Source organism: Haemaphysalis longicornis, unplaced genomic scaffold (assembly GCF_048455015.1).
Source record: "Haemaphysalis longicornis isolate Haplotype H1 unplaced genomic scaffold, Haemaphysalis longicornis Haplotype H1 scaffold_10, whole genome shotgun sequence".
Classification (NCBI taxonomy): domain Eukaryota; kingdom Metazoa; phylum Arthropoda; class Arachnida; order Ixodida; family Ixodidae; genus Haemaphysalis; species Haemaphysalis longicornis.
In genome coordinates this window covers 112,939,734-112,956,888 of record NW_027526204.1, presented here as the reverse complement: position 1 = coordinate 112,956,888, position 17,155 = coordinate 112,939,734, and the positions used below count along the sequence as shown (strand labels likewise).

The 17,155-nt window shown below is 50.3% G+C and overlaps 1 protein-coding gene across 2 annotated transcripts in view; it reads right to left on the bottom strand.

Moving 5' to 3' along the window:
* Positions 1–539: 539 nt before the first annotated feature.
* Claspin (claspin) overlaps positions 540–17,155 on the bottom strand; it is a 32,662-nt gene continuing 16,046 nt past the window's right edge. For both annotated transcript variants that reach the window (XM_077690438.1, XM_077690437.1), the window contains exons 13-18: positions 16,558–16,679; positions 7,996–8,126; positions 6,994–7,069; positions 6,829–6,881; positions 4,526–4,666; positions 540–737 (exon numbers count right to left, since the gene is read on the bottom strand). In XM_077690438.1, coding sequence (XP_077546564.1) covers positions 630–737; positions 4,526–4,666; positions 6,829–6,881; positions 6,994–7,069; positions 7,996–8,126; positions 16,558–16,679 — 631 coding nt within the window. In that variant the 3' untranslated portion in view covers positions 540–629. The remainder of the gene's footprint in view (positions 738–4,525; positions 4,667–6,828; positions 6,882–6,993; positions 7,070–7,995; positions 8,127–16,557; positions 16,680–17,155) is intronic.

Sequence of the window (17,155 nt, the reverse complement as noted above, 5' to 3'; positions counted from 1 at the left end):
AGAAAACTTGGTCAGCTGTGGGAGAGGGTGAATGCAGTTAAACATGACAGGAGTGGCTGAAAACCAGCAAACCTGAAAAGATTGCTGAAGCTGCAGCAGTCGCTAATGTCAAAGATACCTACATAAACTAGCCGTCAATGCCCCCAATAAAAAAACATTTCGCTTCTGGAGATCAGGTCAATGACCAAGTAACATACATGCAATACTCATTGTGCCTGTGTAGAGTCATACCATGGCCGTACCAGCATAATACGAGTCCAGCCAGCTGGACAAAAATCACTTCGCTATATCTGTTTTTCACTATATCTGGACAGAAAATATATGCGTGCAAATGGTAACGGGAAATGAACATTTGTTTTTTATAGCCAGTATTTCATTAAAACCAGGTTCGCTATAAGTGGCCTATACTTTACATAAAAAAGATGACAGTGTTGTACTCAATAAAGTTTGGAAATTAGAAATGTGTTTGGTATCGAATGTACTAATTATGTGGCAAGTTGTTCAGGACTTCCGAGACGACAGAAGACGCTGACACGGCATACTAAAATAAATAAGTTTATTCATAAAATCCTCAGCAGTAAGAACACAATGACACCCACCCAGCTTCAATGAAGTACGGCACTAAAACTTCACATAAAGTTGAAGACGCTAATCTTTACGTCATTCTGCTCCGTCAAGTCTTCAAGTTTTGGCTTCTTAGCTTCCTGGACAGGCTGAACTTTAGACGGCCGCTTTTTCTGCGAATAAAGAAGGGATATCCAGAGATGGAAACATTAAAGGGGCCCTGAAACATAACGTGAACATGGTCCATAAACTTACACATCTGTGAAATTATGTGGTCAAGTGCATCTAAGCCAACCTGAATGACGGCAGGAAGCTCACAATTTCGCTGCGAAGTATGTTACACCTTCTTTATACTTACATTATAGGGACACTAAAGGTTGGATGGAAGTTTGTTTTAACAAAAAAGATCATCCGTTTCGTAGTTCCCTCGGCTTTTGTTCGACGAGCAACGATGTGTTATTTGCTGAAAAATAAGCAAGTAAAGCTGGCATTTCCCTCTCCTGTTTCCCTTTCATTTTTTCGTGACGTAGCCATTATGTCACAAAGTAGGAACGAGGAGGCACCGGTGCTGCGCTTTAGGCGCTCTCACGCCGGCAATGGTAGCTTCTACATCTCCAAGCCACGGCCGACGTTGACAGCGTTTCTCTGGCCATGGAGGCTGGCTTGGACTTTTACCATTTTTCACCGACGTAATGAGAAACGCTTTTGAATGCTCGAACGGCCGGCGTGCTAGTTTATACCAGCCTCTCAGACCCCATTGAGCCCGCTGTGAGCCAAGTTTCTTCTGAAGCAACACGCGCTGTTTTAAGTATCAAGTGCGGCATCCCGGCTAGCATGGTTCAGGAGGATGCCTTCATCTCACCTCGTCAAGCGATCGCAGCCATCTCATATTGTTTCTCTCATGCAATCCTAGTGTGAAGTACTGTATTTTCGCATGTATAACCAGCACCGAAAATGCGAAAATTTCAACTGCAATATAGGGGCGCGGATAATACACGGGTTTTTTCCTTTCGTGCAGCTTCACAGCAATGCGCGTTGTTCCGTGAAGCTCCTACGCAGTAACACTGACTAAGCCTTCCGTGGCAGCAATTGCGCAAAACATACAAGGACAAGGAAGAAAAAAACAAGGACGAGCGCACTCGAACTACTGAATTTTATTAGGGAATTGTGACTTTCGCCTTGCAGTCAGTGTATTCTACTTGCTAAATATACGCTTTTTCTGTCTACATAGTATGTAATGTGTTGCTTGAGCAGTAGCTTTGGTGCAGCCTTTCCTGTATCAAATGTGAGGGCAATACGCGAGGATTTTTTTTTCTTTTCCGGCGGGCTGAAAGTGGGGGTGCGGATTATATGCAGGGGCGGGTTATATGCGCAAAATTACGGTAAACACTCTCATCCACGCAGCCGTGTTGAGTAGTTCCCGTTACCCACGCTCCCCCTGGCCCAAACATAACAAGGGCTGAGTAATGCACGCTTTATGGATTATCAACAGCGGCTTGCGGCGAACGGAGGAAGAGCACAGGGTTGGATCAGTCAGCTAATCTACCGCAGTAAGTACTGCACCTTTCATGGGCGACAAGGTTTCAACCAGGCGCAGGCAAGCTTTACCGATAGCGACATACACGCGCACAGAACGGGAGATTGGGAGCTCGAGCGGGTAGCTTAACCACATGCAGTGCATCTTGTTTCTTTTGCCACTTCTAATGAAGGGAGTTCAGCCACTTCCTGCCAGGGATATTGCTTGCAGAATCTCTGGCATCCACTGTCGTAGGTCTTGACTTCGCTAATTGCACACCCATGCTCTTCAAATGCAAAACTGAAAGCATGATGGCTGAATGATTGAATAGTGAGGGAAGCAGTCTGCCTCGCAATGTATAAAAGCTGTAGTCTGTGTTTTTTAAATAAGATGCACTCACGGAAAGCTTCGATGTACATTTATTCCACGTGCTCAGCCTCTTAGGAACTGTTTATTTCAAGTAAACATTTATAGATGCTTCTCCAGTGAGCTCTCGCCATTCACAATTTTTGTGACGTCACAAACCGTAGTACCCAAAAGTTTATGGGACGTCGACACATGCTCTCACATTTCTGAGATTTTCTGTTTTGTTAAACAACTGCTAGTTGTGAGAACGTTCTATTTAGGTTCTTGGCACAGCAATCTACCAATACAGGACAACTTGTTTCCACCCTTTCGTGTCCCTTTAAATCCTTGCCATCCTTCCCGCAGGGAGCAAGGATATAAAGTGTAGACCATTTATAAAGTAACAGTTTATAGTGCAGGACCGGATATAAGGCAGGTCTGTGTGACCGCTGGTTTGCCTTCCATACAGTTCAATGCATAAGCATACTCCTCAGGTAGCAGTTGCCGGAACTCCGATACCGTTTATTAGTGCGGTTTTATGGTGGGTCCGCCAATCAACCAGTGCAGCTGGGGCATTGTTTTAGGGTCGCAAAAAAGAAAAGAAAGGTGGAATCAGTCATCCAACGCAGCGCACGCTCCCTGCTCTCCTCTAACGTAGACATAGACAAGAAAAAGCGGCGACCCTTTAGTTTGCATATTCTGTCTGCACTTGCGACAACTGCCCTTGCTTTCGGCGCACCTCCAAAGATAGGAAGCCCTCGCATGTGTAGTAAGTTGTTCGTGGAAGAACGTTGTCCAGATTAAAGCCCCTCCATCACGGCAACGCCTACTTTTTAAGTAGCGCCATCCTTTGAAGAGTGCTGCCGCCTAGTTCCGCTTCCACTGGATTCAGAAAACCTGTTGCCTTCCGTCTCCGTCGTTTGGTATTTGGTGAGAACAGTCGCAGGCGGTAAATACGTGCACGCTTATGCGCCCTTTCCAAACACTCTTTGACTGTCAACGGCAACTTTCTGCCCTGAAAACTAACAATGTGTGCATCGGCGCGCTGCGATGACCCGGTTGTGGTAGCAAGTGGTGGCGGCTGAGCATTCGCCGACCAAAATATCATGGCGGCACTTCCGCTTCAGTCGCTCAAACAAAATTAGGAAAGGATGAAGATGAGGAAAGGATAACGTTGACTATGCAGCGGACGAAAGCACTATAGGAGGGGCTTAGACATCGCTTAGCAAAGTAACAATGCAGCTCCGTCCAATGTGTGTATTAATGGGCTGCTATAGCACGGTCACAGAGTCGGTGGTGGAAATGAAAGGGGGAGAGGGCTGGTTGGCACTACTTAACCTAGGTGGCGGACGAGAGCAGTATGGAAGTGTTAATCGACCAGATTTAGGGGAAATCCCCAACATGGAGTAAGTTTCTGCGAAGGAAAGTTTGACAGCCACCTCAACGCAGCCGTAGGGCTGCATTGAGGCGGATATCAAACTTTCCTTCGCAGAAACGTATTCCACGTTGGGGATTTCCTCTAAATCTGGTCGATTAACACTTGTCTCTTTCCATGAGTGAAACTTAAGCGCAAAATTTTTCACAGGGACGAGAAAGGGAACGACACAGGCGCTTACTATCAACTGCAAGTTTTAATGAAAACGAAACACATTTATACCACCCCCAGATTGAACAACCCAGCACGTGTGCCCTTCGCACATGCGTACGGCCGTACAAAAGAACCGCCCCATTCCCTTCCCTTTTCTCTTCTCCTTTCCCTCATCCTCTACCCCCTCTCCTTGAGAAGTTGCACTTCTTTATCTAAAATACTCAGTGACGGGTGACTTATGCAATCGGGACCCTTAATCCGGATATGGAAGGCTTCTGCAAGTTCCCTGGTGGCACGGTCTCTGTGCTTAAAAACTACTACCGTGTCCGTGAAGAGTGGCTGACAACGTGGCTGAAAACCGCATTTTGAACAGTGCTGGCGCAGCACTGTTCAAAGAGGGTGTTTGTCGGGTGTTTGTCGGCTCTTGCTCAACAAACTTTGCTAGGCCGTGTTCGACCATGGCAAATTTTTCATTTCAGTGAGTGACAGGTGAAAATTTTCACGAGGCTTACCGGCTTTTCTTCAGCCGCCCTGAACACAAAGTTCTTGGTGGTCAGCGAACCTTCTTTCTCCGTCGGAGCGGCCACTTTAATGCGCTCGGCAATGCGACCAAGAACTCCAGAGTCCAGCTTCAGAAACGAGCCACACATCGCCTGGAAAGCAAAATATGAAGCATTAACAAAAAGCAATAGGATTTACAATGGAATTCTTTCACGAAACGTTGCGTATTTGTAATCTCAAGCAACATATGCGGCCAATAGAAGTTTCAAATATAACCAGGACTGTGGAGCTGTCGCTGCAGTTGAACATTTACCCGCTGACAAAATGCAACTTGGCTCGATTTGAAACTAGGTGTTGGTAATTCACTCACTTCTATTCCAGCCACAAAAAATATTTTTAACAAAAAAAAAGGGAGAAAGAGAACACAAGAAATATTGAAGAAATTTTAAATTTAAACTGCAGTGACATAATATGGGCAGTATTGGCACAATACTAAAAACATAACTAGTATCAGTGTGTTAAGGGTCTTGAGAACATTTTTGTTATTTTTTTTTTACCTACGTTCCTCAAATTCACAGAATAAGTGTATTTTAACATCCTGAGCACACATCTGCAGTCAATTTTCATTTATGTAACGTAAGGGTGGAGTTTCGGGCCATTTTTTCGTTATCTACATACGAAATACTCGAATACTTTTTATCCCTTTGTGCTCTAGAAGGACCAGGGAGGGCAACTATACCACTGCAGTAGTAATTTTAGCATTGTTTCTGCAATTGCTGTAAACTTATATTAAATGTCAGGACGTCAGTTACCAAAGTTTTCGTAGGACGAACTGCACAAAAAATTGTGCTAGCAAATAGATATTCCATATTTTTGCGGTTTTATTGCACTGTTCAGTTCCTAAGCTTTCGAATGCAGTAAAAGTGGTACTGATCTGACCAGTACACCCCAAGATTATGTACCCAACAGGTGGCCATGCGGGGAAAAAATTGGTTCTGAGAAAACAGGGCACGAAGTTTGACATTGGCAAAAATTGTAATTTATGCGACTTCAAAGGGCAACAGCTTTGTGAATACTTCTGATACAGCTATGACATTTTGCAGGTACATTCTTTGGGACCTGTAGAGTTAGAGTGCAAATAAAATTAATACAGAAAATTGATTTTTTCGCAAATTTTCGGTCCCCCTTTAACTGCATTCAAGTCATACGGTCAAATGGAACTAGAGGCCGCACTACAATGGCCCGGACATGTTTCTCAGTGGCGGCTCTGGTCGGCGGCCGCCAATTACCCATACAAGATTTCCTGACGTCATAGAGCTCATTCCAAAAGGTGGCTGGGCAGCCACCAAACTACTTTAAAATCTGTTTTCAGTAACTCGTTTGAAGTTTACGATAAAATTGGTACGATTGCTACCAGGACAAAGCAGTCTTTTTAATGATGCAAACTTGTACTTTGCCTTCACAGCACCTTCAAAGGCCAACTGCACTCAAATTTCATCTCGGCCAAATTTATTTCGCACGTACAGTACATACCACCACGCCAACTGGGATGTAACTGGTAGCCCCTTAAAATGCCTCGTTAATCAGTTAGAAACGTTTAAGAAAGCTCCGTTACCGACGACGCTGCACCTGCCAACGGATTGTACAGAAAGCCGCGAAGTGGAAGTGACATGCTGGCCGGACGGTCTGGGTTCCCCGGCTACCCAAGAGAACCGGTCGAGTGCCACTGGGCGTGCTTCTCCGAGGGCGGTCGCGTACAAAGCTGTTGCACACAGGTTTGCTCCGGCCAGCCGGCCGCTAAGCCGCCAGCTGCAACATCACTTCAGCCTGGCCGTAATGGCTGCCCTTCTCAATTTCGGTTTCAAAATCACCGACTGCAGCTGTCACATTTTGTATCTTGCAGTCTTTTTAGGCAGACTACACGGAAATGGGGTTTTCAAGAGGTCGAAATTTTCAATGCAGTTGGCCTTTAAGCTAAATACTAAAAAGAGTGAGAGAGGTAGGTACAACTTTCCCTCATATTACCACACCACTTATTTTGCATCTTGGCAATCCTAACTAAACGTGTTTGAATAAAGTGAAACAGCTGCTGAGGCCTAAGCAACTTTCACACTGGTTTGATGCGTAGCACTGACGCTCACTTCCATTGGGTGCAAAATGGGCCATTAAAATGAGCAAACAGTTGGAACCCAGCTAAATATTGAATTTGTACACAGTGCCTAGCAAATCGCTATTGAATTCAGATCGGTAGCATAACAACGTCAATAGCTTCCTTACAGTACACAGCAATGGCTCACAAGACGTGGCAACTTACCCCTTTCTTGGACGCTGATTTTTTGCTAAATCTTGTGTCCTGTTTTGCAATCACTGTCAGGAAAGAAAAAACAAAGAACAGTAAAAATGAGAACACACAGCCAGGCAATGGAAGAACTCACAAAATGCCAAAAAATAAGGTAACCATTCGAAACCCCCCCCTCACCTGTGGGAGCTCGAAGCAGGGAGTCTTGCTCGGAGAAAGATGCGTTGTCAGGAGAATCGGCACGTTGCGCAGATTCCTGCAAAGACCAAAATATTAAAGATTGCGATCCCCAAAATAAAATGATGATTGATGATGATGATCGACAGTGATATCCCCTTTGTAGCGGGTTGATTATGTATATTCTTACAAAAAAAAAAAAAACTAGAAAGAAACTAATATACCTACATTTTAAACACTCTTTATTTAATACTAGCGCTGCTCTTAGGGCAGGCACAAACTAATTATTAGGCACAACATACATACTTATTTTTTGTTACAGCGCCACCTATACATCGCTGGAGGCATGTGACCTTATATTTCAATCAATCAATCAATCAATCAAGAGCTTTATTATCACAAGACAGGAAAAATGTTTACAGACTATTTGGACCGACAGCCAGGAGGCTAGCTTCCGGTCCAATACAAAAATACACATAAAAATGAGTCGCAGGTATCCACCAAGGGTCGAAAACAAAGAAAATGAACAAAAAAGGCAAACAATAAAAATGAAACACAGAACAGTATAAACATCCACTATAATTACAATCGCATCATTAAACTACATTCTGTTTATCCAAGTAAAACATCTTGCAAGACAATCTGGTCCTAAAAAAGCAAATGGGCCCCAGTTCCTGGCCTTCAATTTTGGCCTCCGCTTTTAAGCTTATGTAAATTAACTTTTCTGAATTGCAAAGCTCAGGCAAATAAAGAACTTTGAGAACTAACTAAAAGAGAGAGAGAGAGAGAGAGAGAGAGAGAGAGAGAGAGAGAGAGAGAGAGAGAGAGAGAGAGAGAGAGAGAGATCTGTTCGCTCTCATAAAAGTAGGAAAAGCAGAGAGCGTCAAGAGAGAGGGCCAATGTGGCAGCCTCAGCTCTAAGCTGCCGTCAGTGAGTTCTTGGTAAGGCGAGAGTGCGCAGAGACGGGAAGGAACTTGGGGCTCGAAATTGCGAGAATATGCACACCTGTTCCTGAAGCCACCGCTGGCGCTCCAATCGTTGTAGTCGCCAGCTCGCGTCGACCTCTTGGTCAGCCTCGTTGGGGGCCTCCTCTTCGCCGTCCGACCCAGGCAGGTGGTCTTCGACCTTGATGGAAGCTGCAAAGAGGCAGCAAAAACATGCTTTGTTCAAAGATCTTTTTTTCTTCTAGAGGGCTACTGTCCAGGGTTAGTGGCAAGTCCTGGTCTTAGCTGTAGAGCAAGCTGGCTGCAGTAACACGTTCTTCACATGCGCGTTTAAAAACGTGCATCTTCATCCAGATACAAGAATATCGGCTCCCTCCCTGACCTTTTGCAATGATCTCATGGTGAGATCAGTGCACTAAGATGGCCAGAAAAAAATCTAGGCCATTGTTCTTGGTGAACTTTGCTGCAGAGTGCAAAGAACTGGTGAACAGCACCCATGCCAGCACACATTAGAAGAACACGTAATAGAAGAACACATGGCCAGCAACTAACGTGTCCATGTTGTGAACAAAGTAAAAGGTCCGCGAGTTGTTATAGATCACATCAAATGGATGTAGAGTTTGGCACCATATTAATATTTGTGAGGCCTTATACTGAGCCACATATCAGATTATGTTAGGATAATTCCAGTGGATGACTGAATGCAGTATTAAAAAAAAAAAGGCCATGTTGCACTGAGATCACTGCAGCTTAATGCTGTTTTCAATAGCTTTCTAGGTACGGCCTCTCTTGCCATGTCAGGATTTTATTGTTGAATCAACCATGGAACGTCAAGTGATCAATTTGTTGGCTTGGCACATCTAGAAATAATCAATGCCTTGTACAGCCCAAATTTCGAGAGAAACATAAACTGTGCTTGTTATACTTGTGGGGATCCGCTTGATCCCCTTTCCTCCTCCCGCGAGCGCGATGTTCGAACGAGCGCGCTTTCCCGCGCACGTGACGTCACCTCGCGGGCCGACGCGCCGGCGGGCACCGACTTCCCTGCCGCCGCTGTCGCTCCTCCTCGCCCGGGAACCTGCCTCCTCTCCCCCGCCCCATATAAGCTCGACGCGCGCGCCTCGCGCTCTCTTGCTCTTGCTCTTGGCTCTTCCTCCGGCTCTAGCCCCATGGATAGGGGAGATGGGGGAATGGAGGAGATGGGAGTCGGATACCGGGGCGCTCCTTGTCCCCGGCTGGCTCGTCTCCTCCCCGCCGCGCCGGCCGGTCGGGCGCTGTTTGGCCCTGATCGGACGCGCAGGGTAGGCCTCTGGTCACCTTGCGAGCGGCCCGCGTGCAACTTCGGCCATGGTCGCCTGTTTGGGCGACGCCGTAGGACGCGTGTCGGTACAGTGTAGTTCTTAACCCGGTCTTGGCGTTATTATGCACTGTACGACTCGGCCAATAAACCCCATGGTTCGTCCTGGCCCTTTGGAGCCTGTCGTCGCCTGTGTCGGTGAGTCGAACCCGTCGCGGCGTCTCCCTTGTGGACGCCGCGTACCTCTCTGGGGCATTTTGGATGGGTCATTTCCGGGCGTTGAGCTGACATCGTCGCTCAACGTCTCTAACGAGGCTAGCCGGGGTCGTTTGTTGTCCCGTAGCCAGACCCAGTAGGCCCACATTGGCGCCCAACACGGTATCGACACTGCGCGACGGAGCAGGCCCCTGGCCTTAGTCCCTGTGCGATTTACTGTGAGGTGAGCGGTTCGGCTTCCGAGCACGACGCTTCGGCGTAACGTGCTCCCGCCGCTCACCGCTGTCCGCGGATCGAGGCAGTTATCGCCCGACCCGCGCCAGCACCTCCTGTGTTCTGTACGACTCAACGTAGTGGCGATCCTGAGCCTGCGAACTTGACGTACGATATGAACCTGGAGCAGAGCCATACGCTCGCTACGTCGGAAACGAGAACACCTTTTGCTCGGACGACGTTAGCCTGCGGCCAATGTATCTCCACGTGCAGACGACAAACGGCTTTTGTGGCCAAGTTTGCGTTTCGCCAAGGAGCCCCTTGCGCCTCGTCGGGGAGCATCCTGCTCCGACGACGATAACGCGCATTCGTCCTACCGAGTGCATCATCGCACCCGCGGACGCCAAGGCCCTGTCGCAAAAGAGCGCATATTGCTCCCACGACACGACCGGGACCGCATAGCACATCCCCGCGCAGGCATTGTGCGACGCTTTGTTGTCGATCTTGCCGGCGCGCGTGAGACGCAGTGCGCTGAGTCCGCAGCTAGGCCCACTGGGGAGCACTCTGTTTCCCAGGCATAGCTCGCCTTACGATCTCGTGTTTCCAAAGCACGGCGGCCCGCTCGCCGCGTAGTGCTACGGACTACTTAGAGATCGGGCCACACGTTCTGAACGAGTTTGACCGTTTCGTCGACAAAAGTTCGTTCGTAGTGGAGACGGACCACGTGGCATTCAGCTGGCTTAAGCGGATACGCGAACCACGCGCGCTGGCCATATAAGCTGCGCCCGTGAAAACGTCACCGCGCGCAATGGGAGCGGTAGCACCACGTGGTGGCGGACACATTACGTGAGCCCCCGTGGCCGCTTGAATGTTCCTAACGCGCCTAGCACCCGACTGGCCCCGTAGCCACGTGCTGAACGTCGGCCAGTTGGTGCGAGCCCCGAAGGGAATGCATTAAGCGTGCAAACGTTGCAATTCCCGGGCGATATCGCATACCGAGCAGACCCATTGTCAGCCGGTATTGCATCCAGCAGAGACGAGCAGGTGCCCGGTGATCAGAACGATCCGTGTTGTAAATATGATTTTAACTGGCTCTGTGTGAGTCGTGCTCTGTGTGAGCGGGCGACGCGGTCGCCGGAGGCTTCTAACCGCTTGTATTGTGGTCAGCCTCGAGCGCTTTGCAGCTCGTACTGCTGCAGGCGCGTTTTTTTTTATTTCTCGGATTCGTATCTGCTACACGCTCAATGTCTCTCGCTGAAGTTTATCTCACCGAAGGAAATTCCCCCTGAGAGTTTCACGGTGGTGAGCACCCGCAGTTTGAGGAAGGTATACGATACTTCCGTGACTCGCGGGCGGCTGGGCGAGTGGCCGCAAGACTTCCCGAAGTTGTGCCGCTCCGCTACCTGGCCAGGCATGTAGCGAGCTGATCTCCACTATCCTCGCTCTTGCCGTTGCGCTGAAGGAAGGGAAACGCGAACTTGGCGGCAAATATCAGCCCCAGTCGCTAACCCGGAGTTCCTGACGCGCGCCGCACCTGACGGAACCTATCCCCACGTGCTCGCACGTGTTCGTCGGTGCGATCGTCGAAAGGAGCACTGCCACGAATTTGGCAATCCCTAGACGAGAGGCGCACCCGGGGACCATATGTTGTCCGCCGGCATCGCCTTTGGCAGAACAAACCTCCTCCGAACGCAGCACGAAGGTCCGATTTGTAAATATGTAAATAGTAGGTCGTTTTGGCTCTGTGTGAGTCGCGCTCCGAGATGGAGCGGGCGACGCTTTCGAGGGTGGCCGATAACCGCTGGTACTGCGGTAGGTCTCGTGCGCTATGCAGCCAGGCTGCTGCAAGCGCGTTTTTTATTTTTTGCCTCGGACCCGTGCCTGCGAGGAGCGGATGGGAGTTCTGCCGATAAAATCTCACCCGATAAGGCCCCTCGAGGCTCAGCGAGGGTGGCGATTTACCGCAGTCTAGGGAAGCCGCGTTGAGCTTCCCCGACTCGCGAAGGGCTGGATAAGCGAGCGACCGTAAGACTTTTATTAAGTTGTGTCACTCTGCTTAAAATCGGGCCGAGCCCACAGCGAGGAGCCTTTTTGCTTCTCGCTCGTGCAGCGCGTGCCACAGCGCGAAGTCCGGATCCCTCAATCCGTCCGACTTCATGCAGCCAATCGAGAGGCGCAAACCACGGCAAAATACGGCGTACACTTTGGGACTCCATCCCGGTGGCCGTAGTCGTCGGTTCCTTTCAGGCTGCCGCTGTTGGCTTCGCTGATGATGGGCGACATTTTCGCCCTGCGGAAGCACTAGGCATGCGCGATGAGGACGAAGGACCGCGATATTCACCCGTTTGGCTTTTCCCGCGGGTCTGATCATGCGTCCTCACGCCCGAGCGGAGCGTTGGCGCGGGGCGACGTTTCCGCCCCATGACCAACCCTACCGAGCGCCAGCGAGCGCCAACGCCGCAGCCGCCGCAGCCACGGAGAGGTTGCTTCGCGACGCCCGGCTGGGCAACGAGTTTGCCCCCTCTCCTCAGTGGCGGGCGGAAGCGCGTCACGTCAGGCGACGGGCCCACCAACTGGCCCAATACGCCTCGAGCGCGGCCTGTAGGGGCGCCACTGAAATCCCCCTAGCGGCCCGTTTCGAAAGCAGGCTCGGGAGTCTCCGGCCCGTTCCGCCCTGTCGCCGTTGCTTTTTGGCTCGTTCAAGACAGCGATTTACCGATTGTCCGCGTTCTAAATACCGAATAACGGGGAGCAGGCACTCTGTTTGCAAGCGTGGTGTGTTCACGAGAGTATAAACGTTTATGACGCGATCTTAGTGAGATCTATATGAGCGCCGGGCGTGTGTCACAGGCTCACAGGCCGGCGTCCCGAAGCCAGCATTTGCATACAGCTGACTGCAATTCAGCTGCCCTGAAATTTAGTGGCAGTGTCTCCGTATGCGGCCATACACACTATGATGTAAACCGACTTTGTGCACTTACAAAATCCAGCGGAGCACTCATACCTGACAGCACGTAAGTTACGCCTGCCAATATCACATATCAGATATTGATCAGTACCATGAACAAGCCAATGCGGCATAAATTTCACAAACATTGTACCAAAGAAGTACGATGGATAACACAAAATTACACCCCGGAGTCAGCACACGACGACAAATTTAATGATGGGTCGTCTTGTCCCGAGGTGAGCGCTCGCAAAGATTCATCTGTTACATTTATCCTCCACGAGAAGCGCGAAGATCGGCCTATAGAGTAATCCGCGTCCGTGACCAAACTCTTCTTCGAAACATCGTCATATGACACAGGGAGACTGCAGAATCTAGCATAAACCGAAATCAGAGACCCTTATCAGATACGACACTCTTCCAACGAGCCCGTGTGTACGAGATTTCGGCGCATGTTAAGGATATCCAGGTGGTCCAAATTAATCCGGAGCCCTCCACTACGGCGTGCCTCATCATCTCCGTTGCGTCAGCGCGTTAAACCCTGCAATCAATCAATCAACTCTTCCAACGACACCTCGTATCGCTTGTGAACTGCCTACCCTGTATTCTTCAAAAAATGCGTCCGCCGAGAGATCAGCCGTTCGTTGAAGGCGAAAAACAAACGAAAAGTGAACACGCAGCTTGTGTGTGTGATTACTAAAACGTTCAGTCGTTGATTTCGCTCCGCATTTGTAAACAAGGATAGTTGAGCGTCCTCCTCCTCACCCCCCCCCCCCCCATGTCTAGCGAAATAGTGCATTTGGCACCTAGTTGGTCTGGTGAATACTACCTTGCTCAAACAAACGTATTTAGCATTTCAGAAGCTGAACTCGGTTTTTTTTTCATTCCCGTACGACTATTCTATTTATTCCTGACTTGCAGACCATTCATTTTCGCCTGGTTTCATTAACATATGCCTTGGTTATTACTATAAGGCATGAGTGGGCACATATCTGACAATGCACAGCCTTTGGGTGTACTTAACATTTTCGCGTGGCTTATATTCCCATAAAAGGCACAAGTTTTTGTCAGCTGTTGGGTTATCACATCCCCGAAACATATTTTTCTACGACGTACATATTCGAAGCAAAGCCGCATTTGTTGTCTGCGCTGCAAAACGAACCAACCTCTTACAGTGCCAATATCAGGTCTAAACGAGGCGACAATAAATAGAATTCCCTTGTGCTGACGTGTTCGAAGGTGACAGCGGTGATATGCTGCTGCCGTCGCCGACGCCCGCAAGAGCGGCCAAGACGCGCGCAGAACCGCCTCCCCGGGTAGCTCTTGTTGGCGTTAGAGCGCTCTACTAAGACGCAGCTGTTTTTTTAAGTGCCCTAAACATGCAGTTAGCTTACAGACGTCACCATAACAAGTTGTTTAGTGCGCGGAAAGGCAAAGAGAAGCGAAAGAGAACCAAAACACTGCATGACCACCTATCAGCCACCCAGCGCTAATCCCGCTAACGCCGCGGAGAAGCGGCGGCAGGCGGCGCAGCGATCGCGAATCTCGAGGCGTATAAGCCCACGTGACATGGCAGGTAGACCCTCTCTCATGGCGGACGTCGGAGAGACACCGCGGGAGAAGGGTACGCCACTCAATCGGCGGCCTAGGGAACGACGCGGGCCTCACGCCCTTCGTTCCAGTATTCTTCCCTCTATGCCTTCGTCGCCGATAGCGACGCTTTGGAAGGGGGGGAGGATGGCCGCCGACGAAGCGAAACGGGGAATGCCGGCTACCTTCCGTGCGACCGCTGTTACGCACTACGCAGCCGTTAGCTCTCCCCAGTTTCTCGCGGCACCGGCGTTACGGCCGCTTTTTCGGCCCGAGCCTTTGCACGACCCTATCGCGGTTCCCGGCAGGTAGTTTTGGGTTTCGCCTTTCGTCTCCCCTTTCGCAGCACTGTACCTTGGCTCGGTCCCCAGCCCGGTTTTCTTCAGCATCTGTTGCCGCACCACACACAGCCCTTGTCACACGCCAGCCTGCAACGGCCGGCGGCTTCAACGTCGCCACTCGCGGTGGCCATGGCACACCTCTGCAGCTCGGGCGCTCCGGCGCTTTCTCGGGGCACTCCCTCACGATGCCTCGCGCGGCGTCGCTCCCTGCGGCCGCTCCCTGGCGCCTCCACGGAGCGCACCCCGAGCGCTTCTTCGGGACCTTCAGCCGGTACGGCACCCTGCGGCTGCTGCCACTCCAACCTTTGGTGGCCCTCTCCTGCTGCAGCTGGTCGAGCTACGCCTGGCAGCTTCAACCCTCGAGCCTGTTGCTCGAGCGTCCGGCGTGAACCTGCCCCGCGGTCTGGCGGTCTTGGGCCTGCTCTCCGGTGTCCTCGAGTCATCTAGACGGCCCCTGCTCGTGCCGACCACTCTGGCGCTGTGTCGAACTCTGGAACGGCGTGTCTTCGAGGTGTGGGCGTGTGTGCGTGTCGGCGTGGACTCCAACGTGCGGACATTCGCGGACTTCTTTGGCTGGGGACCCGTTGTAACCTCGTAGGGTATGTGCTCTGCCTGCAGTTGTCGAGCCGGTCCTTCAGACCGGGCTCGGTTTTGAGGAGGGGGGGATGTGGGGATCCGCTTGATCCCCTTTCCTCCTCCCGCGAGCGCGATGTTCGAACGAGCGCGCTTTCCCGCGCACGTGACGTCACCTCGCGGGCCGACGCGCCGGCGGGCACCGACTTCCCTGCCGCCGCTGTCGCTCCTCCTCGCCCGGGAACCTGCCTCCTCTCCCCCGCCCCATATAAGCTCGACGCGCGCGCCTCGCGCTCTCTTGCTCTTGCTCTTGGCTCTTCCTCCGGCTCTAGCCCCATGGATAGGGGAGATGGGGGAATGGAGGAGATGGGAGTCGGATACCGGGGCGCTCCTTGTCCCCGGCTGGCTCGTCTCCTCCCCGCCGCGCCGGCCGGTCGGGCGCTGTTTGGCCCTGATCGGACGCGCAGGGTAGGCCTCTGGTCACCTTGCGAGCGGCCCGCGTGCAACTTCGGCCATGGTCGCCTGTTTGGGCGACGCCGTAGGACGCGTGTCGGTACAGTGTAGTTCTTAACCCGGTCTTGGCGTTATTATGCACTGTACGACTCGGCCAATAAACCCCATGGTTCGTCCTGGCCCTTTGGAGCCTGTCGTCGCCTGTGTCGGTGAGTCGAACCCGTCGCGGCGTCTCCCTTGTGGACGCCGCGTACCTCTCTGGGGCATTTTGGATGGGTCATTTCCGGGCGTTGAGCTGACATCGTCGCTCAACGTCTCTAACGAGGCTAGCCGGGGTCGTTTGTTGTCCCGTAGCCAGACCCAGTAGGCCCACATACTGAAGTCTGAAACTTTATGCCACGGACCACTCCCAAAGACAGCTTCTGCCTATTTTCTCTCGAGGTTTTCGAAAGCCAGCTGAAAGGTGTGATACAAGCAGTGTCTTCATGTTCCTTCTTCTTTTCTTCTTTTTTTTTTCCGGTAAGAGTAAACATCTGCTCAGAGTACTGTTAGAACTGAACCAGAAGCAGCTCGTTCGTTAAAAATCCACATAAAGATGGCTATGCAAAAATACCACGGCTGCCCATGTACAACGCAGCTTCTTTGTTCTTATTTTTAGAAGTTTAAGCTGCTTTTGTAAACTGTCTTTCTTTTTGCTTTTTTTTTCCAGTTTGCTCAATCGTTTCACAAACCACAGTGCAATCGGGCAACTACATTTCTGTACAAAGTTTATCAGCTTATGGAGAACCAAAACTTCGCACCAACGTAGCAAGAGTAAAGGAACCTTTGTTGTCACAAGATGAAGTTCACTCCCCTTCATACAAACACCAAAGCTTCACAACTATATAATGCCAACAATGAAGTCTTCTTTGCTGTTACAAAATGAAGCCCACTCCCTTTTAGACAACTAAAAATGATTTCTGATTTTTGAATTGAACCCAAGATGTGGCATACCTGAATTCCGCCAGCGAAACTGCCGCTGCCTTCCTGCCCCATCGGTGTGCAGGTCTCCATCCTCCAAGAGCAGCTCCTGGTAGATCTTGAGCTCGCGCTTGTCCTCGTCGAGAAGCTGCTTGCTGTTTGCACAAAGAACACAGCAACATAGGGGGAGGTGTAAGTCAGACAGCTTGCAAAAGGGTGTTTTTTTCCTTGAGTTCACAGCGCAAACAAACTGGGACGAGAAAAAGAGAGAAACATTTTGCTCCCGCTCCTGTCCTTCTTTGTTTGTTGTTTGCACTGTGAATTCAGAATACAGAACGCCAATTTGCCTAAGCATCCATGTTGGCCACTTACAAAAGGCAATTTGCGGAAAGCTTCTATACTTTTTACCACGACTGGCAGAAACTAGCACTACGTGGTTTCGGTTTGCTCGCTTGTTTTACAGCACAAAGAACAATGCACACTGCAGTGACTACACTTGACACCAGCAGACTGCTCAAAGTTACTCACTCTTCTTAAAAGAAAAAGCTACAGGTTTCAGATTTAAGTTCAAACTAGCACAAACAACTAGCATCAGATAATCATTACAACACCTCACTGCATAGCAAATGCA